This window comes from Idiotropiscis lumnitzeri, chromosome 5, assembly GCF_059441095.1.
Source record: "Idiotropiscis lumnitzeri isolate Australia: NSW breed Sydney's pygmy pipehorse chromosome 5, RoL_Ilum_1.0, whole genome shotgun sequence".
In the NCBI taxonomy this organism is placed as follows: Eukaryota; Metazoa; Chordata; class Actinopteri; order Syngnathiformes; family Syngnathidae; genus Idiotropiscis; species Idiotropiscis lumnitzeri.
The window spans coordinates 14,600,456-14,625,877 of NC_142395.1; the positions used below are offsets into that span (position 1 = coordinate 14,600,456).

The window sequence follows — 25,422 nt, forward strand, 5'->3', positions numbered from 1 at the left end:
TGGCGCTGCGCGCCGAAACATTTCAGATGAATGAAGGGGCAGATACCAAACATGATTGCTAAGATTGTCTCATGTCATCTTCCAGGCCAGTTTTGTAGCGTCCGGGAACCGGACAGACATCTCGCTGGATGACCCCAACTTCTGGGACAAGTGGGCGAAAAAGGCAGACATCGATATGGAAATGGCCAATGGCAGAGTAAGTAAAGTTAGATTATATCAAGTAAGGAATCGTTGATTTCGGTAATTTATAGTTCAGAGTTTCTGTAAAGTGCATGTGGGTTTCCACCAAAAATATTTTTCCGAAATTTTGTTTGAACCTTTGGCCGATTTTCCATGTGGTTTCCGTTTCCATAGTTGACTAGAGGACCTTTGGCTCAACAGGCCGGTCTATTTTTTAGGGATGGTGGAGGTTTACTTTGAAAGCAGTGTGTCAGTGGAGTTTTAAAAATAATGAAAACCTTGTAAATGAAAATAATTGGCCTATATAATCATATGTTGTATTGCATTAGTACAACTTTTGACAATTGGTGCCACAAAACTCTCAAGGTGCTAATGACAGAAGCCACAACGGAAGTAACAAATAGTCTGAAAATTCCAAACCTGAGTGTTGTCAATACCGATGTTCTTTATGCAGCATATGTGCAAGTTGGGCGGATGTGCATGTGGGTTGTTTTGTGCTGCATTAGTATCAACACAGCCAGATATATTATTTGCTTGTCATGTACATGGAAAAAGGCACACAATCCCAAAAATGCATACAGGCATTAAATTGGAATTTGGCAGTGCTATGTTACTGTCCCTGATCTCTTCCATTGCACGGCTTTACTGTTCCAAGCTGCACCGTTGAAAACCAAACTCAGTGGTCTTGTCACGCCTACAGAACAGCCTGGTTATCGACACCCCTCGGGTCAGGAAGCAGACGAGGCCCTTCAGCTCCACCAAGGATGAATTAGCAGAGCTGTCCGAGGGCGACAGCGACAGTGACGATACCAAGCCCAAAGTCAGGCGAACCCATGAGCGGCCCAACAGCTACGGACGCACAGAATGCTTCCGCGTGGAGAAGAACCTGCTTGTATATGGGTATGCACATTAATTTTAAAGATGCTGGCCGTCTACCGTACATATTTGGTGTCTTGCTTTTCCTACGTTCTCCAATAAGGGTCAGGGTCTCTGGGGGCCTCACCGTGAGTTTTCCTTTTATCGTTTTCCAGGTGGGGCCGCTGGAAGGACATCCTCAACCACGGTCGTTTCAAGAAGCAGCTCACCGACTGGGATGTGGAGTCCATCTGCAGGGCACTGCTGGCCTACTGCCTGGTGCACTACCGTGGCGACGACAAAATCAAAGGCTTCATGTGGGACCTGATTGCACCCGCGGAAGACGGACGCACCAAGGAGCTGCAGAATCACTTGGGTATGTGGACTCGCTGATGTCTTTGAACCGAAAGGAACAGAGATGGACTTTAAAGCTTGCGTTCCTCTGCCGCCGCCAGGTCTGTCTGCACCCGTTCCACGGGGCCGCAAGGGCAAGAAGATGAAGACCCAGTCCAGCTCGTTTGACATCCACAAGGCCGAGTGGTTGCGGAAGCACAACCCGGAGCATATGCTCCAGGATGACGGCTACAAGAAACACCTCAAGCACCACTGCAACAAGTAGGTTCACGCGGGTAACAGTATTGATTGGATAATGCAATTGGTTTCTGACAGTACTTGATATCTCAACCTGGGCCAAAAAGTATGGTTTTTCTTTCTTCAGTTTTCATTTTTTATGCATCCAGATGTCTTCAAAGTTGACGAATCAAATGTTATTACTGTTATTGAGCAATTGATTGTAAAAGATTCTCTTGATTAGTTGGATCTTAAACTGCTCAATTAGTCATTTCTAAAAGCAGTTGATTAGCCAGGTCTCAAAGCAGTCAATATGTCGCTAAGTCAAAAAGGTGATGATTACTTGTGTGTTGTAGCAGTCAATTTGTTGCACCTTGAAGCAGTCGATTAGTCGCAAATTAAAACAGGCGATTAATCGGGTTGTGGTGCAGTAGAGAAGTTGCGCCTCGCAGCACTTTAGTATCCGTGTCTCTAAGCAGTCCAGTAGTCTTGTCTTGAAGCGGTTAAGTAGTCGTATCTTGAAGCATTCGATTGAACGCACCTCGGAGCGTTGGATTAGTCGGAGCGTTGGATTAGTCGTAGCGCTGAATTAGTCGCAGCGCTGAATTAGTCGCATTTGAAGTGCTGGATTAGTTGCATTTGAAGCAGTCGATTAGTCGCATCTTGACGCGCTCTCTTGGTTATGTTCTAACGAGGTTGATCCTCTGCGTCATGAAGCTCTCAGTCGTGCCTTGAAGCACTGGATTTATCAGGTTTGAAGCAGTCCATTTGTCACGTCTTGACCCAGTCGATTTTTCGCGTCCTGAAGATTTTCATTTTGCGCATCTTGAAGCACTCGATTAGTCGAGTCTTGGAGCAGTCGATTAGTAACTGAGCTCTTAGTAAATAATCCATCAGTTTTCTATAGAGCATCATAAGTTGGTTGCATCTTATCCCATCTGTCTTTCGACAAGAGGGCGGGGTATTCCCGACTAATGGCAGGGCACAGCAACCACTAAAGACGAGCAAGAATGGTTGCTGTGACATGCACACGTATGAACAGTTTATAGTATTCAATGAACTTGACATGCATGTTTTTGGAACGTGGGCGGATGACTGGGTACCCAAAGAAAACGCGTACAACTACAGAAACAACATGCAAATTTAATATTCAAACTGAAGTGTGAGGCAGATTTGCTAACCACAAGTCTAAAAAAATGTGTTTAGTAACAAATTAACAATCTTCCATATTGTCAATGAAGGAAATGTAGTCAAATGCAAGTAGAATGCACTCTGCTCTTTGCTTGGGTAATGACGAGCCACTAAAAGACGCACTGGAGCCGACACTCTGCTGATTTATTATCAGACGCAGCGAGCGGTTGACTGATGGAAATCTTAATGAGACTTCAGGCCGGGCTAATGGTCGCCATGGATCACCCTTACTCGCAGACAGAGGGAGAAAGTGGGGTGGGTGCCACTGAGACAAAAGCCAAATAGATGATGGCCGCCTGTGTTGAAACAGTGCTGCGTTTTCCATCGAAACTTCCCCTTTGTTTCCTCGTCCGACCGTGCTGAATCCAGCCATTGTCCAACACGCGCCTCGCGGGGTTTGCTGACCACGATGTTTCCCCCTCTGCAGGACGCTCCCTGCCATTCAATAGAACCCAAAAGCAGGGGTGACATGTCACGCTTAAGCACTCATGTTGTCACTTGCGACATCTCTTCCCGCTCGTGTTGCTTCTGGCTGGGCTTGGTGCCTCGGAACAGAGCCGAGAGGGATTCCTCGCATGCCAGTCGGCTGTGTCACGCAACTCAGCTGGCTCGCTGCGTAACGAGCGAGTGACAGCGTGCACATTTTTTGCCTGTGCATGCGTGTGCCTGCGTGTGCGCAGGTGTGTGTGTGTGTGTGAGTCACACTGCACGCACTTGCATGGAACCTGAAAGGAGAGTGATGACAGGTGCGATGGAGCGTAGCAGCAGCTGCTTCAGTCACACAGGAGTGTCGAGGGTGGGCGGGCGTAGCCTACATATCACTCTGCATTTTTTTCCCCAGGAAAGAGGTTGTGCTAAAAATGTACAGTATAAAATATATATGGCTTTGGTGCTGGCCCTCTGTTCCTCTATGATTGCTTTAGTCTCAAGTTTTCTATTCGAACTGCCTAATAGGCAGGACCGACATATCTTCCTTAGTGTGTCTGTCTGCTTTCCTCTCTCTGTTCGCGACGGTGTGTGTGTGTGTGGGTGGGTGTGCGTGTGTGTCTGTGTCTGACTTCCTGTTCCTGTACGACATTGTCTACTAATTTGTTGTTCTTATTGTGGGTTTGCTTGTTTTTCAACAACGGTGACAGCTTATCCCTTACTTTTCCGCCACCTCGTGACCCATCGTAAAAAAAAAAAATGACAATGCATTGTTTCATTTGGTGTTCAACCAGACGGCATGTGTGTGTGTGTGTTTATGTGCACCGCTCCCTCACGCGGTAGTGCGTGGTCAGGGATTTTTCTTTTCTAAGCGGCAGCTTTTCTGTGCGCAGAGTGCTGCTCCGGGTCAGAATGCTGTACTACTTGAAGCAAGAGGTAATAGGCGACGAGGCCCAGAACGTTCTGAACAACGTGGACGCTAGGTGAGTGCTCCGTTGACATCCACTTCTTCTGGAGACTTTTAAAAAAACAAAGCTGAGAAATTGATTGTTATAAATATTTAATTGGCTCAGACGAATTGCACAGCAGCAGTAGATGACTAATTTCCCAGCTGCAAACTGCTCTGAAAATTGCAATCTTTGTGTCACATTTTATTAATTTCGTTCATGCTTTAACACGTGTCTGTTGTTGGGCTTTGTTAACAAAATATATCACACTATCAGTAACATCTGCATTATATTCTTCACATAAATAAATAAATAAAATGAATACAAACAAATATTTCCATGCAACAGAAAAGTGTGATGGTCCTTTTGAATGTAAAAATCATCAACCTGTTGACGGTTCACGAGCCAAATATTTAAGGCAACTATTGAGCTCCACCTGCTGGAAGTATTTATAACTGCATTCCAACTAACTGCAAGGGTAATCAAGCTCGCTCTAGGTAGGAGGGCGGAATTGTCATTGCCGTGTTGGGGAAACATGCAAAGGAGGTACAACGATAGACATAATTTTGCAATTTATGTCTTACTCAATCACTCGTCCTCCAGTGAGATCAAGATCTGGGTGCCAGAGCCGGACCACTCGGAACTGCCGGCCTTGTGGTGGGATACTGTCTCTGACAAGTGTCTGCTACTGGGGGTCTACAAGCACGGTGAGTTTGTACCATTTATCCCAGCTGACTTTAAGACAGACCTCCAGACAATAGCAGGATGCATACAGTTCAAGAAACCCGCATTCACACTGATGGAAAATATATATATAATGTGCATTTTTTGGAATAAGGGAGAAAGCCTGAGTGCAGAGAAAACCCACACTCACAGAGAGCAAATGCCACACATGATCCAAACCACAAACTTCAGAACTGTGCAGTAAATGTTTTTTTGTATTTTGTTTTATTCCAGGTTATGAGAAGTACAACACCATCCGAGCAGACCCTGCGCTGTGCTTCCTAGAGCGCGTTGGCCGACCGGACGACAAGGCCATCGCTGCTGAACAGAGAAGCAATGATTTCATGGACGGGTGCGTAGCAAGCAATCCAGAAAACACGCGGAGCGTTTCTCATTAAAGAATATATTGAAAGTTACACATTTTGTGGGAATGTCCGCAGGGATGTGGACGATCCAGAGTACAAGCCGGCTCCAGCCCTGCTGAAGGATGACATGGAGGTAAACATAAGGCCAAAGGCCAACCTTGTCTCCTTTTGAAAAGGCCGATCAATAATCTGACTGGCAGAGATGAACGCATTCACTCTCAGCACTGACATAGCGGTTACGTCTGCTCTCACTACTCATTCGAAGTAGGTCATTATTTACTTATTCACAGATTTTCACATTTCGTAATTGGGCCCAGTCTCTATTGTCAGCGAGTTGTGGGGGTCCACCGTGTTCTGTTGTATGAATGCCAACAGGTGGATGCAATATTAAATGGTGCCTTCTGCCATTTATTTGTTCTGCTTGTCATTTGTTGCTATCATTGATAGATAAATAAATGTACATTATTTGTAGAAATTGAATCATAATTTTGGGACTGGTGAAGTAAAATTGGAGGATAAATTGTTCAGCTAATCGATGGAGGAATGGATCTGCAGTGGTTGTGAATCACTCATGCAATTTCACATTTTAAGTATAAGGCAAACAATTTGTATCCAAATGATAAAAAGTCAATTTTCCATAAGATGACCCCTTTAAAATGTGATGTCCTTTAAAATAAAGCACCAATTTCCCCATAGGATGACGCCTCCTCCCCCGGAGACTTGGTTGTCACTGACAACGCCGGAGGTGAGTATTAGTCATGCATAAATCCTGCATGTTGTCAGCATGTCTCGGAAATTCTACAGACATTAATTAGCAGAAACGCCTTTCGCCAAACCCCTGTGCCCCCCCCAGACACTGTTTCTGGAGTAGCGAGCGCTTACTGGCCCTCGTCCTCCTCGCTCACTGCCCGGCTGAGACGTCTGATCACGGCCTCGCAGCGCTACACCAAGAGCCGGCAGATCCTGCAAATCCACCAGGTGCAATCGCAGGCTCAGCTGCCCGTCATGATGTCGGTGCCACTCGGCCCACCGCCACCATCAGCGGCGTTGCTGCTGCCACCAGCGGTTCTCAGTGATCCGCTTAACCCCAAGATGGCCGCCAAGATTGAACGTCAACAAAGGTGGGGTTGTCTGAAATTATGATATTATTTTTTCGGAGTGAAGTAAATGATTCAACATGAAAGCAGTATTTATTACATTAATTAATTGTTTTGTAACCTTTATTGAGCCAAGACACATTATACATTGGGAAAAAAATGTCACGGCACAGTACCAAACAAAAATGTAAAAAAATGGTATAAACTGTTCACCGAAAACATTCTGAAGTTACGGTGAGCTTTGTCATCTTTTGCTTCAGAATCATAAATACATTTTCATTTCCATTGTCAATAGATGGACCAGGCGGGAAGAGGCTGACTTCTACCGGGTGGTCTCCACTTTCGGCGTGGTCTTCAACCCTACGATGGGCCGCTTTGACTGGACAAAATTTCGGGCGATGGCCCGGCTGCACAAGAAGACGGACGAAAGCCTGCAGAAGTACTTGTGCGCCTTCGCCGCCATGTGCAGACGGGTTTGCCGCCTGCCACCCAAAGAAGGAGGTTAGTGGATGCATACACTTAGCTGTACCATGCAATGTACGTTGTCTGTCACCGTGGCGACTGCGGAAACAGCTTGGGTGTTGCAAATAGGCAAGCCGCTACTTACTCTCACAGCCCAGTCCGAAGAGAAAGGTGGACCCCTATAAATGAAAAAAGTATCATCTATATTTTTACTGTTGAAGGCAGCACTTCATCATCAAGCTTCCAAATTATTCTTTGTCAATTAGTGTAGCCTAGATTTGTATGTGGCCAAGATAGGTGAGACGAGACGTCGCCAGACACAAATACAGGCCACCCACGTCTACAATGCCAGCGAACATTTGAGTGCTGTGTGTGCCGCTAAATCTAAATGAATGTTGATGAAGCTGTCAGCATATGATAATCCTTGCAAACACTCCAGCTCTGCTTGCCTTTTGAGTTTGACACAATAGTGCTTCCCTTTAGTGGGGTGTGGCCGTCGCCTAAAAAAGGTGATCTTCACCATGCTTAGCTGCCAAGTCATGAGCAGAAATAATCTTGGAGTTATTTAGGTTAGAGTTATGTTAATTGGCCCCACAACCCACTTTGAGATGCATTTTCAGACAAAAATGCTCTTGCTTGCTGAATATCTTGGTTAATTGATGAACTGGGACTCGAAAGACCCAATCTCTCTGAAAGCATTTTGAACAATATGTTCCCTTTGAAAATAATCCTTTCACAAGTAATATTTTGTGTGCCATACAATGCTACACAAAAATAAAACAATAATTTCTTGCACCAATGTAAGCTTGAATGGCAAATCAATTAAAAAAATTTTTTTCAATAAAACAAATACCATCTTACTCAACCAGTTAATTTCCTGACATTTTCTTTTTCCTCTTTAAGTGTAATCAAGCCAAAAATCTCTCATACACAGTTTTATTCACGCGTTGAGGTGTGTCCCCAAGAGGGCGTGGCCTTGTGAGTGAAGTCTGGAGCTGGACTCAGTCGGGTTGGCCTGTTGAGTGAGGGCGTCTGCTCCTTGAAACGCTTTCCTTGTTTCATTCATCCTTTGTCCTTTTTTTGTCCTCACAGGACAAACAAACAGAGGTCTTTGGATTTCACATGATTTCCCAACTTGCTCACGATCTTCCTGTCGTTTTTTTCCCTCAGACTCTGCGGTGGACCCGTCCCTCAACATCCAGCCCATAACGGAAGAACGGGCGTCGCGCACCTTATACCGGGTGGAACTGCTGCGCCAGGTGAGGGAGCAAGTCCTTCGCCATTCGTTGCTGTACGAGCGCCTGCCGCTGTGCCAGATCAGCTCCGACTTACCCGCATGGTGGGAGGTCGGCACCCACGACCGGGACCTGCTCATTGGCGCTGCCAAGCATGGTGTCAGCCGCACGGATTATCACATCCTCAGAGACCCCGATTTGGGCTTCATGGCAGCTCAGCGCAGCTACAGCCAGACGAAGGCCATACTGCCGCAGCAGCAGCAGTCGCTTGGCTTCACGCCGCTCCTGCAACCTCAGTATCAGGCATCGGCCTCTGCTTTGGCAGTTCCACCCCCTGCCGCGAGGGACTTGGAGACCGGCGGGGTTATCCCGAAAGTGCAGCCCCCTTCAGAAGGGGAGGAAATCAGGGAGAAAACCAAGGAGAGCTGGAGTCCCGCCCGAGCACCGGAGACCCCCGCAGGACTTGCGGAGGACAAACCAGACAGCGAGGGGCAGATGGTGGCAGCAAGGACAAAGCCCCTCACACCCAACTCCTCTGAGAGGAAGCCCAAGAAGGCCAGCAAGAGGGGCCGCAGGGAGAGGCGAGCCTCAGGGACCGACTCGGACGGCTCATCGTCCAGCTCTTCGTCACGCTCCTCCTCATCTTCCTCGTCGTCCTCTTCTTCCTCGTCCCACTCGGGGTCCAGCTCGTCGTCGTCTTCGTCTTCCTGCTCGTCTGGCTCTTCATCGTCGTCATCCACCTCTTCTTCGGATGACAGTGACAGCGCAGGAGAGGATGGGAAGAAGAAAGGTGAGAAATCAAGACAGTGTAGTAACAATAAAATGTGTAGTGGAGACTTGCTGTAGCCAAATGATTGTCGTGGCATTTATAAAACTGCCCAAGCATCAGGCAGTGCCAAGGTCCTGTTAGAGAAAAAGCTTCTAACATGGTGTTTGATGTTTCCAGTGCCTGCAGCTCCTAACGTGAAGGGCTTCGACGAGGACAGCGTGGCGTCGTTAGCCGCCGTGCACCGCGATGCGCAAGACGCCCACGCGACGCAGAATGGTGTCGCCAACAGCGCGTCGCATCCGTTCCAGGCAGGAGGCTACATACTGGCTGCCTCCCACTGGCCGAAGGTGAGTCGCCCTCGCGCTTATTGACTGACATGCGGCGCCATTCAGTGTCTGATAACGTTGCGTTGTACAAATTCAGGACAGAGTTATCATCAACCGTCTGGACAGCATATGCCAGGCGGTGCTGAAGGGCAAGTGGCCGGCCACACGGCGCGTCTACGAGCCCGGCGGCCCCGTTGCGTCCTTCTACACCACCAAGCTCTTGGACGGCAGCCTGTGCGAGGACCCCTCGGCCTCGCCACAGGGGTCTAAGGTGACCGAGCATGTTGCAGAAAGCAAGGAGTTCTCAGTCAAGCTGAACGATGTATGTTGATTTCTCCCGTCCTCGCCTCGTCTCCCCCAATCCCTCCCCCCTCGGCCGTCACGTTGGGCATGTCGCTCTGATTTTCCCACTCTGTCTTTCTTTCGGAGGCGTGCTTAGTTCTTCTCGCAGCGGGAGCAATGTAATAACAGCCCTTCCTCTCTTTTTCCTACGCGCTTATTCTGAACTAGGCCCAAAGGATAACATTACGCCAACGTTAAAGGTTCACCATCTCCTTAGCGCTCATAACATTTGGATTTCTCTTCTTTTGGCTTCCAATTACAGTCCGATTAATTCTGCCTACTTGGCACTGTCTTCAGTGTGTCAGGTGTCGCAGTTGCACTAACACGCAATTAAAACAAGCACTTACAGTGGAACCTCAAACGTGTACAAAAACATTTAAGATAAAAATTTAAGGTTTTTGGGGAATTGTGAAAATGGTGTTGTGAAAAGTGTCCCCAAAAAAATCTGACATATTTTTTTTCTGGTTAGAATTGTCAACCCCCCCTCAAAACAAAACATACAAAAATAACTGAAAATGGTCAAAGTAAAAAAATAAATAAATAATTCTCAAAAAATGAATAACAATGTTTACGAAGTAGAAAAAAACAGTGGACTTTAAAAAAAACAAGAGTTGTAAAGGGAAATGGGTTAACTTCTCTAAAAAAAAGAATAAAAAGTTGTCAAAAAGAAAAAAAATGCAGAGCATCTGTTTGACAAATCTTACACGATCTGATTTAAAAAAAATACAAAAATAAAAAAGAATAGGATCAAAAAGAAGTGCAACATGATATAAATCAATTTCAAGGTCAAACATTGGCATCATAAACCTTTTGCTGTATTTAGGCATTGTTAGTAAAGATAATTTTAACATTTCTCCCATTTTGCCATTTCCACAAAAAGCACAAAACAAACCGTTGCGCTCCTTGAGATGATCACAGCTAAAAGTCTCACAGGATTTACTCAAGTCTCGCAGGAACTTATTTGTCTGACTTCTTGGTCCATATTGTACAATGCCAGTGTTGATCAGACATTGAGGTTCCGCTGTATTTACTTGTGTTTTTAAAAGACATGTTGCATTGGCGCTATCAAATAATCCCTTTGGATCTAACCAATTGATGGCTCTCCCACATTTCCCCGTATGATTCGTCCACTAACCCAAACGTGTGGCTCTGTGCAGCAGGAGGGAGGTCTCAAGTTGACCTTCCAGAAACAGGGGCTACCTCTGAAGAGAGCCTTGGACTCTGAGGACGCACCCCAAGCCCAGCAGCATCAACAGCAGCAGTATCTGGCCCGGCTCCACGACCTGCAGAGCGCCTCTGACACGGGCCTGGCCGACATCACCAAGCCGCAGTGCAGCTTCCAGAACGGTAGCAATAAAAAGCTTCTCCTGATCACCACCACAAAATGGCTGCAAAGCTCGGTGCAGACATTTATTTCTCGGTGCTTCAGTGCCTTCAGGTCTTGCTGGCACGATGAGTGTGAACGGGATCCTGGACAGCCAGCCGGTGGTCAAGCGGAGACGAGGGAGGAGGAAGAACGTGGAGGGCATGGATCTGCTCTTCATGAACAGGACTCAAGTCCCTGATCAGGTTAACGGCTGCACCACAAGGACCAAATATTATTTAGGAATACTATTATATTTCGAATTGTAATTAAAAGAATATTTTTTTTATTACTGAAAATAACCCAAATTGATTTCTATTTATGTAAGCAAACTTCCAAATTAAACTCGGCATCCAAAAATTATATTCTTTACTGTATGTACAGTACATCAGTGGTCCTTAACCTTTTTTCCAACAATGACCAGTGCATACAAATCTATAACTTTTCCAAACTGGCAACCTCTGGGCCACGGGTGTTTTTGGATGACTAATAAAATGTGACAACAAATGCAAATCCACAATATATTCTTATGTACCTTAATATGGTCACTACGGTGATGCAACAGACACCACTGAACAATTATAATACTTGAACGAGCAACACAAAAACTAGGCTATTTTGTAGAAATTACAATAAACGGTCCCGCCCGAGCACCGGAGACCCCCGCAGGCACGGTACCGATCCACGGCCCGGTGGTTGAGGACCACTGCAGTACATGACGCGAAATGAAAATGACAGTACAAATGTAACTCCACTGCATGAAAACTGGGATGACCACCAGAGGGCAGTGCTGCGTGAAGGGAGCATTCAGTGTTTTTCAGGGTCATCAGGATTGAGATAAAATCTCACATGTTTTCCAGGCGGCTCCTGGGTGGGGTGGCATCGGCCAAGTAGGCATGACTCAAACGCCAGGGTACAACCACCAGACCTCGGGACCAGAGGACGTGGAGAGCAGGGTCCCGGTCATCAACCTCAAAGACGGCACACGGCTGGCTGGGGACGACGCACCCAGAAGGAAAGATCTGGACCAGTGGCTGAAGGAGCACCCGGGCTTTGTGGCCGACACGGGCGCCTTCATCCCCGTGAGTTATCCGCCGCACTGGACACGCTCTTGATACACTTTATGTTGTTGTCTCATGTTCTGACACGTTTGTCTTGGTGATCAGGGTGTGAACAAGATGCCTCTGCAGTTCCACGTCCAGGACGGGCGACCCAAGCAGAAGAGGCACCGCTGCAGGAACCCCAACAAGATTGACGTCAACAGCCTGACGGGCGAGGAGCGAGTGCAGATCATCAACAGGAGGAACGCCCGCAAGGTGGATGGAACTTCATACAGCAAATATACAATGAAACACAATATTGGAAAGAGAAATCCAATACCATAATCCTGCAATAGTGTTTAGTATTGCAGCAGTAGAACTAGAATTGTGTTTTTATTCAGTATAAAAAGTGTACAACAATGGAAATTTAATCTTACCACAATTGTTGTATTTTAGAAATAGGTTTCCATGTCATTTCTAAAGGAACTGCATGTTCCGAGCATCCTCATTTCATTTGTTGTATTTTTGGCCTCAAGGTCGGTGGAGCTTTCGCGCCTCCTCTCAAGGATCTGTGCCGCTTCCTTCAGGAGAACCCAGAGTATGGCGTCCCGCCTGAATGGGCCGATGTCGTCAAGCAGTCGGTGAGTCTGAGAAAAAGTTGTTTGTATTCTCATGTATATCCGGGGTGGGTAAAGTATGGCCCGTGATTTCTTGCCTTCTGCCATTGAAGCTCTTTTGGATTCAGGCTCAAAGTGATACGGATATACACAACTTAAGTACAGGACGGAAAATGCTTTTAGAAGTTGATTTTGGGTCATGGGAGGTAAAATTATGATATAAGTGAGTGTACTGTGCACTGGAAATTACAGGAGTACTTTTTCTCTTTCAGGGTTACCTCCCAGCGAGCATGTTTGACAGGATCCTGACGGGTCCCATCGTTCCTGAGGAGGTGAGCCGGCGAGGGCGGCGTCCAAAGAATCCTCTCGTTAAGGCGGCGACGGCGGCCATGACGCCTAACGCTACGGCAGCGTCCTCCTCTCTGGGCCTCAACCCCCTGCTGGCCAACGGGCTCCTAGCGGGCATGGACCTGAGCGGCCTCCAAGCCTTCCAGCAGAATCTGCAGCTCACCGCCGGCCTCATGGGCCTGCCCCCCTCGGACGCCGGAAACCTGGCAGCGAGTAACCTGGCCGCCATGTTTCCCATGATGCTCTCAGGCATGGCGGGGCTACCCAACCTGCTGGGTGTGAGCGGCTTGCTCGGGAAGAATCAGGAAGGAGGGGGAGGAGGTGCGGCCGGCGGAGGCTCTGAGGACAAGGAGATGGGACCCGGCAGTGGCGGCGCCTCGGTAGAGCCCAGCGCCCCCAGCGGGGAACGGACAAAAGTGGCAGACGCCGCCGCTTCCTCCCAAAGTGCCTCGTCCACCTCCAGCCCTCCCCTCCCTCTCAACCCCTTGTTGCTGTCCAGCATGCTTTACCCAGGGATGCTTCTCACTCCAGGCCTTAACCTCCCCGTGCCCAACGCGCAGCCTGACCACACGCCACTTGCTCCTACTCCTCCTACGCCGCCTCCTCCTCCTCAAGCGCCCGCCGTCAAAGCGGAAACTTTGGAAGATGACGACGATGATGATGACGACGAGGAAGAGTCGGGAGAGCCCAAAGACAACAGCGGGAAAGCCGAGTCGTCTTCATCCGAGTCCGGGAGCTCTTCTTCTTCCTCAGACGACTCGGACTCCAGCAAAGACTGATGGAATATTCATTTATTTATGTACGGGCCCCTTCCAAATGTATTCATATATTCACATGTATGTGTGGATCCCCCCGCCCACGTACCGACACCTATCACCCTCCTCCCAGCACTTATAATTTCTTTACGTGTAAATAACTAACCAAATTGTTGTGTAATAAAACAAAAATGTCAACAAACAAAAAAAACTAAAAAAAAAACTAACAAAAAAAATGAAATCAAATTTCAACGTTTGTGGGCAAGGTAGCGTCTTGTTTCCAGACATTTTGCATGTCGGACTTGAGTGGAAGCGTCACCTTGCACTGTCTCAAACAAAAAAAAGGAGAAGAAAAGGCATTATTGTAATTATTATGAAGTCAGGATTTAATTTTATTATTATTAAAAAAAATGCATCGAGCTGTACTATTAATATATTTTGATGGCGGGGTTTTGTTGTAAATAAGACACGCTTGCTTTGCTGATCATGCGGATGTGAGCAATAACTCGGGCAGCTAACGAATGTCACTCAAGCTGTAGATTCCGTCACGTTCCAAAAAAAGGCTTTACACTTGGTCCTGTCATTCATTCAATTATGTCATTGTACTTTTTTGTCAGCGCACCGTGGACTCGTGTTTTACCCCGTCCGCCTCCCAGTTCAGAGGTCCCAAGAGGCCTTCCCTGTACGGAGTTTGCATGTTCTCCTCGTGCTCGCTTCCCTGGTTCCTCCGGATTCCTCCTGCATCCCAAAAACGTGAAATTCAGGTTTATTGAAGACTCTAAATTGTCCATCGGTGTGAATATGAATGTCAACGCTTGTCCAGTTCCACCCTGTGATTGACCGTGCGTCAAGCGAGGGGAATAATCGAGCTCGTTTGCCTCATTATTTCCAGTGGAAATTTACCCGCCCCATCGCATAAAGCCTTCCTGCGCTTCTGCTGTGCCAAAATCTAATCTTCATTTTCTTCCAAGAGCTTCCTGATCGGCAGCACCTCTACTTCTTGTTCCCCAGCCCCCGTCGACCACTCTCCGATGGCACAAGCACAAAGAAATTGGATCTTGATTGTTGTTCGACACGGCAGAGCCACCTCTCGATGGCATGCTAGCATGCCAGCTAGCTCGGGCAAGGGCTCGAACAATCTTGCTACTCAAGCTAGTTTTTTTTTTTGCTTGTTTTTTGAGTTTCTGCTTAGACTTAGAAGTGCCCTTATCTTGTACCTCTGCTTTTCAACCCTCTTGATTTTATTTTTTATATTTTTTTTGGGGTGGGGGCGCCAACACTGGAATTCTAACAAAGCCGAAGTACCTTTTCCGACCTCTTGTGGACTGTTAGTGCATCAACACTCTTGATTGTGGCCGTCACTCTGTTCTCCCATGGTCAGTGAACACACCAGACTGAAACGCTTGCAGTGATTTACACACTATACCCGTTTTTTATTTTCTATTGTAGTGCCCTTATACATATGTGACTATTATGGTACAATCTTACACACACAAACACGCGCGCACACACTACTGCTGTACAGGAAGGTATCATTCATGTCATCACTGGGACAAGCTTTTTTTCTTTTTTTTTTAAATTTTATTTCAAGCTTTCACGACATCTAGGTGTCACCATGGTCAGTTTTTGTCTTATTTTTCAAAAGAATTATTCTATTTCGCGCTCTGTATAGTCAAACTAATTTCATGTAGTCGAAAGGAGGAGAAAAATGGAGGGGGGAGGGGGGATTGTGTCTTAAAAACACAAAAACAGGAGTCATTTGTAATTTATTGGATTACTTTCTATGAAGTTCTATAGAGGAAACTGAGGTTTAATTATTTTTATTAAACATATTCTTCTGACTATCCATCAGGTGTCAATTTGTATGAGCCCTGTTCATAATTTATTTTTTTATCTTGTATATTTTATTATTGTACGTTTTATGTAATATTTTAATCAGATTGGGGGAAAACTGCTCTCGTGTGGCTATTTGATCCTTTGAAATCTATAATTTTGCAGATAAAATGTATTACTGACTTGTTGACGGCTGAAAGCGTTTTCTGCCTGTCATCTTCTTCAAAATTATTGCTTGGATGACTTGGCTGACGATGAAAATTAATTTCCCGGTTTTCTTGGGCGTGATGCAGTAATGGCAGTTTTCTCGCTCGCTTGGAACAAAATCATGCTCTAATCTTGTCTTAAATCAATACTTTTCTAGCGGGCAAGGCCATGATGGAATCATTCTAAGATCACATTCCTAAATGTAAAATTGCATTAATGGAATGAATCAATCTCTGCTTTCCTTGCTTAGATCAAGTGAAAAAATATTTCTTATGTAATTGTAATTCAAAAGCAGTAGTACCATTTTTAATGTAATAATCTTTGATCTTGTCCAAGACCTTTTCTGTTTTTTATTTATTTTGTGAGTACATAAAATTATATCTAATTAAAACGCTTCTTGTTTAAAATCAATAGTTTCTTCCTCTGACCATAATCTAAATCACAATGTTGATGATGATGATCCCCAATTTTGTTCAAGCTCATTTGTGGGCCTGCTTAGACATGGTTGTTTTGTGTTTTATGTTTTAGTTTGTTTTTCTTTGCAACGCTTAAGTAGTCCAAAATATGTTCTATTTTTTTTCCTTTGAGGAGACAAAATAATCTCCGGCCTTGTTTAAAAACAATAGTGACCTTATTGGGACAGAGAAAAAAAATAATCTGCTTTTGTAAAAATCAGTAATCGTACATGGTCTGATATTCTACGATGTAGTCCAAAATTAAGCGTTTCCTTGGTTTAATGTACGGCACCACCCCCCACCCCACAAGAAAAAAAAACATGACATAGTTCAAAACAAGTAGTCATCTTGTTTGGATAATACGCTTGCTTCAGTTTAACAGGAACAGTCTCCAATTTCCGGGACAACAAACAATCTGCAATTTGATAATCTGTTAAATCATAAATTTCCTTTCCGTGCCATCTTGTCAATAATCATTCAAAAGGGACGGCCCCGACTCTAGTTGTCATGGTGACGGACACATAATACCCTTGCCATGTTTGCCATCACCAGGTGTGTGTTGCCTGGTTGGTGAGCGAGCAAAACAATAGCAGGGTGACCCAGGTTCAGGTCAGGAAGTGAACAATGTTGCCATGGAAACGCTTAGCATGCATAACGCCACTCTTGAGATTGGAGCAGCACTGTCAAAGTCAACTGGCGTGAGGCGAAAGCAGCAGCATTAAAAGTTATGGGCTGCAACACCAGCAGGGGCGCCACTGCCACCACCGGGTTGGAACCTTCGGAAAAGCCCACCGAAAGACCCAAGACGGCGGCGTCTGCCTCGGAGGTGGCAACGACGACGGAATCTTTGCAAAACGTTAAAGTGGGCGAGGAGACAGACAAAGAGGAAGCAGAACTGGGGGACAGCTGATGGACAACATTACGCATGGTAGCATTGAGTAAGTCTCCAAACATCTTACTATAAGATATTAGTCGTAAAAACTGACTCATTCCTGTGAAGCCAGAATATTGAAGTGATTCTATGAGAGTTAAGTTTAGTCTGGGTTGTTCATGGAAATTATGGAGAGTCTTCGCCACAAAAGAAAATGCACTTTTGTTTCAACATCATCTCGCCTGCAAGCAATCTATCGTTAGCATTTTTGCAAGATGAGTTTGGGTTGATAGTTCAAGATCTCAGTTTATTTACAGTTCAAACTATTAATTTGGGCAATTAGAGTCCATTAGGGTTAGAAATTTAGGGGATTATTGTACAATGACAAAAAAAGATACATTTAAAATAAAATAGAGAGAATAAATCACATACATGAATGGATTAAAAAAAATATATAATAAAAAGTACATTTATGAGAACGAAAAGTTTCCAATAACAAAGTGGCACATATTACCAAAATAGTCATACTATGACAAGTATGTTTTTTTACTACTAGAAAAAAGTGGACTTTTCTAGAATGTCGTACAATTTGGAAAATAAAGAAAATGTCATAATTGGGTTCTGATTATTAAGCTGAAATACAATAGAGTGTTGGAAAATTATGAAAAAGAACTAAAACTAAAATAGCTTTTACAACTAAATACAATATTCGGAAAATATATAAAATAAGTGTTATTTAAAGTATACCTTTAAGTTATAGTCACAGTGCTCCCTGAATAGTCATAAAATACAAGAAAAAAAGTTAGAATATTGCAATAAAGATGGGGGAAAAAAATCAAGAAAACTGTTTATTTAATTGAATTGCAATATCTGGGGGAAAAAACGTCATTTTGTGGAAAATTGCAGTCATACTATTAAGAGAATACGTTTGAACATTGCAATAATGTCTTTAATTAAGTAACGGTATTTTATCTTATTTTTTGTGGGGGTTTTTTTTCACAGATTTGCTTCGAGTGAATGCGAAGTACACAACCCCGCACTGCTGTCCAATTCAATAACGATGCTCATATTAATAAAGTATTTTGGTATTGTATTTACTTATTTTTATTTTCATTTAGAACTAGGTTTACGAATCTCTTGTTCTATGAACCAAAGCTGTTATTCAAGTTCACAAATAGAGGGCGACGTGGCGAAAGAAAAAATGAGCAGCAGTTTTTCTTTCGTCCACCAGAGGGTAGCAGCGGCCTTTATATAATCGCAGCAAGTAGGAAATCGCCTGCTGGATGATGGCCAACGCAAAATTGAGTATTTGGGCTTTGCTCTTGTAACACGAGACGGAACGGTAGAGGTTGTTTGTCAATTTACTTCAATCTATCCAACTGGGAACAAGCTCCACGGACAATGGGCGCATGACTGGCCTAAGCAAAATGGTCTCACTTGGGTGAGACCATGTGTCAAGAAGGGGACTCATAGAGCTTCTTTTCCCCATTAATTAAGGGGGAAATTTACTTTTCTGCGGACAATGGCTAAATACTAATAATAATAGATGGAGGAATTTTTTTTAATGGTCAAATGTCAAATGCACAAGAAGTGACTACAGTATACAAGTGGAGAGGAGGCCATGAAAGTCCTGAAGGCAAATCCAGTTCAAGTGGACTTCAAAAGGTCAGCAGATGTGAAGAGACATGTGGAGCGCCACCAGTGGATGCTAGCACAACAGCTAACCTTTGGGGTACAAAATACAACCAGACGTAATGACCTTATCTTATTCAGGCAGTCACAGAATTATTATTTTTTTAATCATAAAGTCACTGTTTTGATGGTCTCAACATCTACAGAAACAATTTTATTTTGTGTGTGTATTTGAAAATGAATGTGTTTTAGGAGTCTCCAACACGACCAGACTAAAACTCCGCCACACCACTATGACGGATCACGACTAAATTGTGTGGTCATCATAACTGGTTGCATGAAATAGAGCTCAAAAGCGTCCATTTTGGCATGAAGCAGCATTTTGACGAAATGAAATTTGACAAATGAGTCCCATTCTCAGGGAAGTCTCCAATATGTATATTATATATTATTATATTATAGAGAGAGAGAGCGAGAGAGAGAGAGAGAGAGAGATATGCGCCATTCCAGGCATCATTCCCAGTAAATTTAATAGGAATTTGCCTCAACGGGAAGCAGGTCAGCAGGTCATCCCAAACAGTTGATTGACCTCCACTTCCAAGTTTGGCCTGATCTGTTTTTGTTTACATTTGTATTTGGTTTTGTTTCCTATTATTTATGTCGTGTTTTCTTGTGGTTGATGTCTTGTCCTTTTCGTTAGGTCTTTAGTGTCCAGCTGTGCTCGTCAACCCGGACCCTTGTGTCTTCCAATCAGCTCCCTCAGCCTTTCGGGCCTTGTGCAGGTGTTTCTCATTGTCTCGTCAGTTGGCTGGTATTTAGTTTTGTGGTCTCTTTCTGTCTTTGTCAGATCATTGGCTCTCTCCGTTCCATTGACATGTTCCCCTCTGTGAATCTTTTCCTTGTTTTTTTGCTTGCTACTTTGCCTTGTTGGTCTGATGGACTTCTTTTAATTATGTATATATTTTTTTCATTCCACTTGTCTTGTTTGCATTTTCCCCCTGCCAAAAAACAAATCCTTCTTATTTTGAGTACACATAGTACTCCCACCTTGCCTTTTTACTTCCCTGCACTTGGCTCCACCTTTTTGCAATCGCCGCCACCACCACAAACTGTGTCAACATAGGCCAAGCATTACCTCAAAGTTTGACGATCATTTTGAGGATTCACCACCAAAAAGAGGCCACTCATGGCTGTAATTATTACTATCTCATGTCTATGAAAAAAAAAAAACATTTAGTTTATACTTGTGGTTTGTAATCGTGGCTAGTGTATAACTGTAGATAGGGCCGAAGGTGGCATTGTTTTTGTGGAATTACTTTCACTCTCGACAATCACTTCCTACAGTACTGTTTTATATACAGTGTATTTATATACGTATATGTGTGTATGTGTGGTGTGTCAGGTGGCTGTCATCTCTGAGCTGAAAGGTATTAAAATAATAATTATTATTAGGCTCTCATATCCTTTCCCAGGCCTAATTACATGGCCGCCATTAAAATGCTAATTGGTGCTATAAAAGGGGCAATTAAAAGGCTCATTAAAAAGTCTTTGTTCCAGCAACATACCTGCATGACCGCTGGTGCTAAAGTCTAATAATCCCTTTTAAATGGGAGTTCAGATGAGGGTCAGCGCCTTCTCATAGGTGGCGCTATGAGGCCTTTTATTCTCATTCTACACCGTCAATCATGACGTGTGGCAAAAGTTTTGATTTGAGATTTTTGGGGCTTTTTAAAAATTGTTCAATGAGGTCTAAGATTGGTTCACGCTTGTCTATTTGTGAAACTAGCTCAAGTCACATGTACGTAAGGAGCTGACAAGTTGGTGTTGACAGTGAGGAAACAAATCTCGTCATGTGACCCGCGGTAGCCACATGGCCCCGGGGGTTCAGGTTCGGAGTTGTCCCCCTGGATCAGCTCACCTCCTCCCTCCGAAAGGGGAGCATATGTTCAATATGACACATGACTGCCTTGATACACGTGAGCGTGCTAATGCTCCCCCAACTCGCTTCCATCTTGCCACTGCAATTGCCATAGCAACCAGCTGCATCACACATATCAGATGTGATGGAGACAAAGATACAGGTGACCACATGTCCTCTATTTCCTGGAAAAAATTAAATATTCCATCCCGTTCATGGCAATCACATGGAGATGAATGTATATGTTTTTTTCTGAATGATGATATCATTGTGCTTTCTTTTTGGCTGAAGAATCTCCCCCCTCTTGAGAGGTTAGCTGGCTCAGAAAGGTCGCAGTAAAAACGACCAAGAGCATGTTTGGTTCAAGCTGGATGAGTAAGTAGTACATATGTTGGAGTTGACATGGAGTCATTCTGTTGAGCAGTAAAACGTCCTCCAGGCCGGGATGTGATATGACAAGCAGACTGGAGCCTCACGGCGATTTCTGCTCCGTTTTGTTCCAAGCACTATGACCTGTTTGGTGTACATACACGGTGCAACCGCAGAGTACGTCATTCTGTGTCAAGTCAGTTTGTCACGTACATACACAAACCTTACTATAGTTTAAAATACAATTTTCAGAACATGACTACAGTTTACAAGGCTTGATATGGCCACATGCTTATCTTTCTGCCAGGATGGCCGAGTGGTCTAAGGCGCCGCGTTCAGGACCCAGTCTCCCCAGGAGACCTGGGTTCGAATCTCGAATTTCCCCATTGTGGGACTAATAAAGGGAATATTATTATTATTATTATTAATTTTATTTAATAGCCTATCCACAGCCAACATGTATTTCTGTAATAACTGTCAGATAAACAAGCTAATCCAAACGGCTAACCGCAATGCCTGTGTGCGTCAAAAGGCACGTTTTATTGCGAAAGTGTAAATAAGCAATGTTTTGGTTTTTGTACTTAAATGACGATGACATTGTTAGTTTTTTTTTTAATTCAAAAACAATTGGTTTTAGTATTAGTTATTTAACTTTATATAAGATTTACTTGATTGCAACATTAGAAAAACACCATGGTATTTATAGTAAAAATTAAACAAAATTATGAATATTTGTATCTACAGTATATATATATATATATATATATATATTTGTATTTTCAATTTTAGTTTTAGTAATTTCATTACTGAAATAGAATAATGTTGGTGAGAACTGAATCTACGCTGCCATTTAGTTACAATTCCGTAAAAATATTCCTAGACAAGAACAAAAATCGTCACCATGCGTGTTGTTTTTCAGACTTGAGATAAGTATGAGTGTGAGTGTGCGCGTGTGTGTGGGGGTGCGTGTGAGTGTGTGTGTGTGTGTATCTGAATACCCATCCAATCTTTCACGCCTTGGAAAGCAGCTGCTCCATTTTCCCTTCATATCAACAACAGCGCGGCAGCCATATACAGCTCAGATGTTATATCAGAAAGAGGCACAAAAATCATGAACAAAAAAAACAAGACATAATAGAGTTGGCTGGATGTGCATCACGTTTTGCATTGCCAGGGAGATGTAACTACATATTTATCCAGGCCAGATGACAACCATATGAGCAGATGAAGTGCAACAACGTGACATTTGCTCCACTTTAATTACTTTGCAGAGCTAGGCCATGTGGGTTCAAAGCAAACAAACCCTAACTTTCCCTGACATCCTCATTCCCCTTGCCCCAGTCCCGTTTCCTCTTTACAGTGACCTCTGATGGATTCTCCCTGACAATGCATTCCTTATGACAGAAAGGACACTAACGTCTCCATCATCTGCCTCGGGGCTCACGTCAAGAAGAACAAGACCAACATGTTCACTGGTATCCCAAAAATGTTTAAAGCCACATCCAACAAATGGTCGAGTCCATTTTGAGGAACCATATTGAGAAGTGGAGAAAAGCTCATTGCTAGTTTAACGTGTGTAATGCCACGAGGATCCACTAGAGGCCGTTGTAGCTTTGAATTGCACATCCATTCCAACAAGAAGTCTTTGGCATATGCGCACTTGTGGACGTTTTGAAACAATCGTATATTCTTTCTTTTTTTTTTTTTTTAATAGTGCTTTCACAATGTATCTACTAATCGGATTTCCTGATATCATGTAATTTATGATTATTGATGATTGATTTTTTTTTAACTGAATACTTGATATAGTTCTATTGTATCGCTCCAAAAAGGTCATATTTTTTTCCCATCTTGTCACGCAAACTAAAGTCTTATTGTCTCTTGATATAATAACAAAATGTTGTTTTTTTTTAAATTTGTTAAAAACAACTGATCAACGAGTTGGGGCTGTGACTGAACACATTTAAGGAAACAAATAAAGTGCTGTTGATGTGTATTGAATCCTGTGTCTCTTGAACCTTTGAGCTCTGTTTTGCTTTTTAAAAAAGTGTATGCTATTGTTGTCCGTGTGTTTTTTTTTTTTTTTTTTTTTTTTTTAATGTAGTGCTTCCTGTTTGAAAAACTGTGTTTTTTTTTAGTTTTTTTTCAAAATGTAGTGCTTCCTGTTTGAAAAACTATTAGTTTGTTTAAAGAAATATTATTGATTGCTGTTCTCGGTGCCCAAATGCACACCCGACTCTTTCCATGACTTTTCCCCCCCCATTTTCGGTTGTTCAAAGGTCAGTGGTATTGATGAAGTGAGTCAGGCAGCATGTCCATGGATGTAAATGTTGCGTGCACAAATAACCGCAGGCTCCTATGAAGAGTTTCTATGATGATATCAGAAGGTCAGTTCTATGTAACCTCTAAGACAGATGTCTTGACTTGTCCAGATTGATAAACAGCCTTCTATCAATGTACGCTCTTTTGGTAATTTTGGTAAGCTACTTTTGTTTTCTCTGCTCTGCTTTGAAATGTTGTTAGTTGTTGTGTTTTCAAATCATTTTAGGTGCTGCATCTATTTGCTGGTGAAAAGCACATCTTATGTATAAATGTGTCATGATCCGGGTTTTTGTGGATTTTAGTTTTATATTTTCCCTTTTGTTTTATTGTGTCCACCTGTGCTCAGTGCCTTGTGTCAAGTAATCAACCAATCAGCTCCCACCAAACCTTTGCGTCTTGTCCAGGTGTTTCTTGTTATCTCAGCAGTTGCTTGTATTTAAGTTCCCTGGTTTGTTTCTGTTTTTGTCGGTTCAGTGTTAGTGTTTGTTTGTTACCTGTTAGTGTCCAAGTCAATAGCTACTTTGAACCCTCTTGATTTGGATTGGTGTTGATTTAGTATTTTCATAATTCCAAGTACCTTGTTTGTGTTTTTATTTTTTTGAGATGAAATAGTTTTTGGAGTACTTCCTACATCACTGCAATGGTGTGAAACGATGGCAAACAACATAAATGTGCTTGCCTTGCCTCGCACAGTAATGATGAATGTGCCCAACTTTAATGAAAAAGGATCGTTTTTTTTTTTTTTTTTTTGGAAGTGTAAAATTAAGTTAACCACTAAAATATGAAACAAAAATGGTTTAAAATAGTACCAGTTTAATGGCACTCCAGTTGATGATACTTGTTTAAAGTTACAGAGAGCGTTTTTTTTACATTGACAGGCCTGAGTGCGAGGCCATGTGTATTTATCTGATCACATGCAGTCTGTTCTGGTAATTTCCCAATAGAATTAGGTGTGTATGCTCATTAAAAAAAAAATCTTCCAAACTGCCTTCTAAAAATGGACTTAGTTTTGACGTATTTGACTTGTCAGGTTCATCGAAACAGAAACCCCATCCAGCTCGAGTTTGTTCAAGGTCACAAAGAATCGCCCTTGACCCGCGACAGCAGCGTAGAGAGAACCACTCGGAACATTTCCAAACTCAAGCAAACAACAGCTTGTCACACACATTAGCATCACGTGGTCGCTGAACATTTGATGAGTTGGGATTGTGGCTGGCTAAAGTTGGGAGGTGCACAATGATTTGATTCAAATATTGCGGTTGGAAGGGTGGATGAAAAAAAAAAACACCTCTGCAATCTTCAGTAATTGTTTCCCAGAGTGAAATTGATTCACGCCCAACCGAGCATGAAATAAGCTTGGCAGATGACACTCTTGTAACTGTGCCCGAGACTTGAGCCACGCCATTGGAATAGTAATAGTGTGATTTGTTATTGTAAAATACTTCAACAGTTCAAATTTATACAGTCCTTACTTATTTACACAGACATAATGGTGTGCTTTTTAAGCTAAATCTAAAAATAAACCTCTCATAATCATGTGCTTTGGATGCCGATGTTTGATAGCATGAACTTCATGTGCCGCAGACAATTCTGATCTACACGTGTCTGTGACAAAATGAAACCTGATGAAAAATGACTCGCAGAATGTGGTTTGCTGAGAGAACAGAAAGATGATTACAAGAACAGACAGACATGGATGTTAAGATGGATGGATGGATAATAAATAGTCGGATGGATTTCGGGATGATAGGAACATTGATGACTGATGGATCAACTGCATGGCCAGATTGGGGGAGGAATGGATACACCGGAGGACTGATGGAGAATGAACCATTAATGATGGGTGTATAGATGATGAAGGATGGAGTGATGTGCAAATGGACTAATTAATGGCAGGAGGAACGATATGAGAACGACTGGTTGTCTGGAAGGACCAAGAGATGAATGGTGGGTCGATAAAAATGAATTTGGAAAAAATGACAAAGGGTGTAGCTGGATATTGGCGGAGACACTAAAGATGGAAAGATTAAAAAACTGACGGGTGGATGATGGATTGGTGGAAACACCATTAGATGGTTGGATGGTGGATGGATGTATGATGACTTTTGCTGTTGACTCACATGCAGCATCTTCACTCTGATTGGCTGCCTCTCGCCCAGCATTCTCCATTGTCTCCCCTTTGACACCACTAACAAGCCAGTCAC

General features: G+C 43.5%; 1 protein-coding gene across 9 annotated transcripts in view; it reads left to right on the forward strand.

Annotated features, from left to right (window-relative positions):
- chd9 (chromodomain helicase DNA binding protein 9) overlaps positions 1 to 15,457 on the forward strand; it is a 77,118-nt gene extending 61,661 nt beyond the window's left edge. For 6 of the 9 annotated variants that reach the window (XM_088295325.1, XM_088295331.1, XM_088295326.1 and 3 more), the window contains 20 exons: positions 86 to 196; positions 881 to 1,080; positions 1,212 to 1,411; positions 1,491 to 1,650; positions 4,116 to 4,205; positions 4,773 to 4,876; positions 5,127 to 5,244; positions 5,333 to 5,390; positions 5,954 to 6,002; positions 6,111 to 6,378; positions 6,650 to 6,855; positions 7,987 to 8,841; positions 8,998 to 9,167; positions 9,244 to 9,468; positions 10,646 to 10,835; positions 10,918 to 11,057; positions 11,712 to 11,933; positions 12,018 to 12,167; positions 12,428 to 12,532; positions 12,781 to 15,457. In XM_088295325.1, the coding sequence (XP_088151451.1) occupies positions 86 to 196; positions 881 to 1,080; positions 1,212 to 1,411; positions 1,491 to 1,650; positions 4,116 to 4,205; positions 4,773 to 4,876; positions 5,127 to 5,244; positions 5,333 to 5,390; positions 5,954 to 6,002; positions 6,111 to 6,378; positions 6,650 to 6,855; positions 7,987 to 8,841; positions 8,998 to 9,167; positions 9,244 to 9,468; positions 10,646 to 10,835; positions 10,918 to 11,057; positions 11,712 to 11,933; positions 12,018 to 12,167; positions 12,428 to 12,532; positions 12,781 to 13,635 (4,476 nt within the window). In that variant the 3' untranslated portion in view covers positions 13,636 to 15,457. The remainder of the gene's footprint in view (positions 1 to 85; positions 197 to 880; positions 1,081 to 1,211; positions 1,412 to 1,490; positions 1,651 to 4,115; positions 4,206 to 4,772; positions 4,877 to 5,126; positions 5,245 to 5,332; positions 5,391 to 5,953; positions 6,003 to 6,110; positions 6,379 to 6,649; positions 6,856 to 7,986; positions 8,842 to 8,997; positions 9,168 to 9,243; positions 9,469 to 10,645; positions 10,836 to 10,917; positions 11,058 to 11,711; positions 11,934 to 12,017; positions 12,168 to 12,427; positions 12,533 to 12,780) is intronic. The other 3 variants (XM_088295328.1, XM_088295329.1, XM_088295330.1) reach the window with 3 other exon arrangements.
- The last annotated feature ends 9,965 nt before the right edge of the window (positions 15,458 to 25,422 follow it).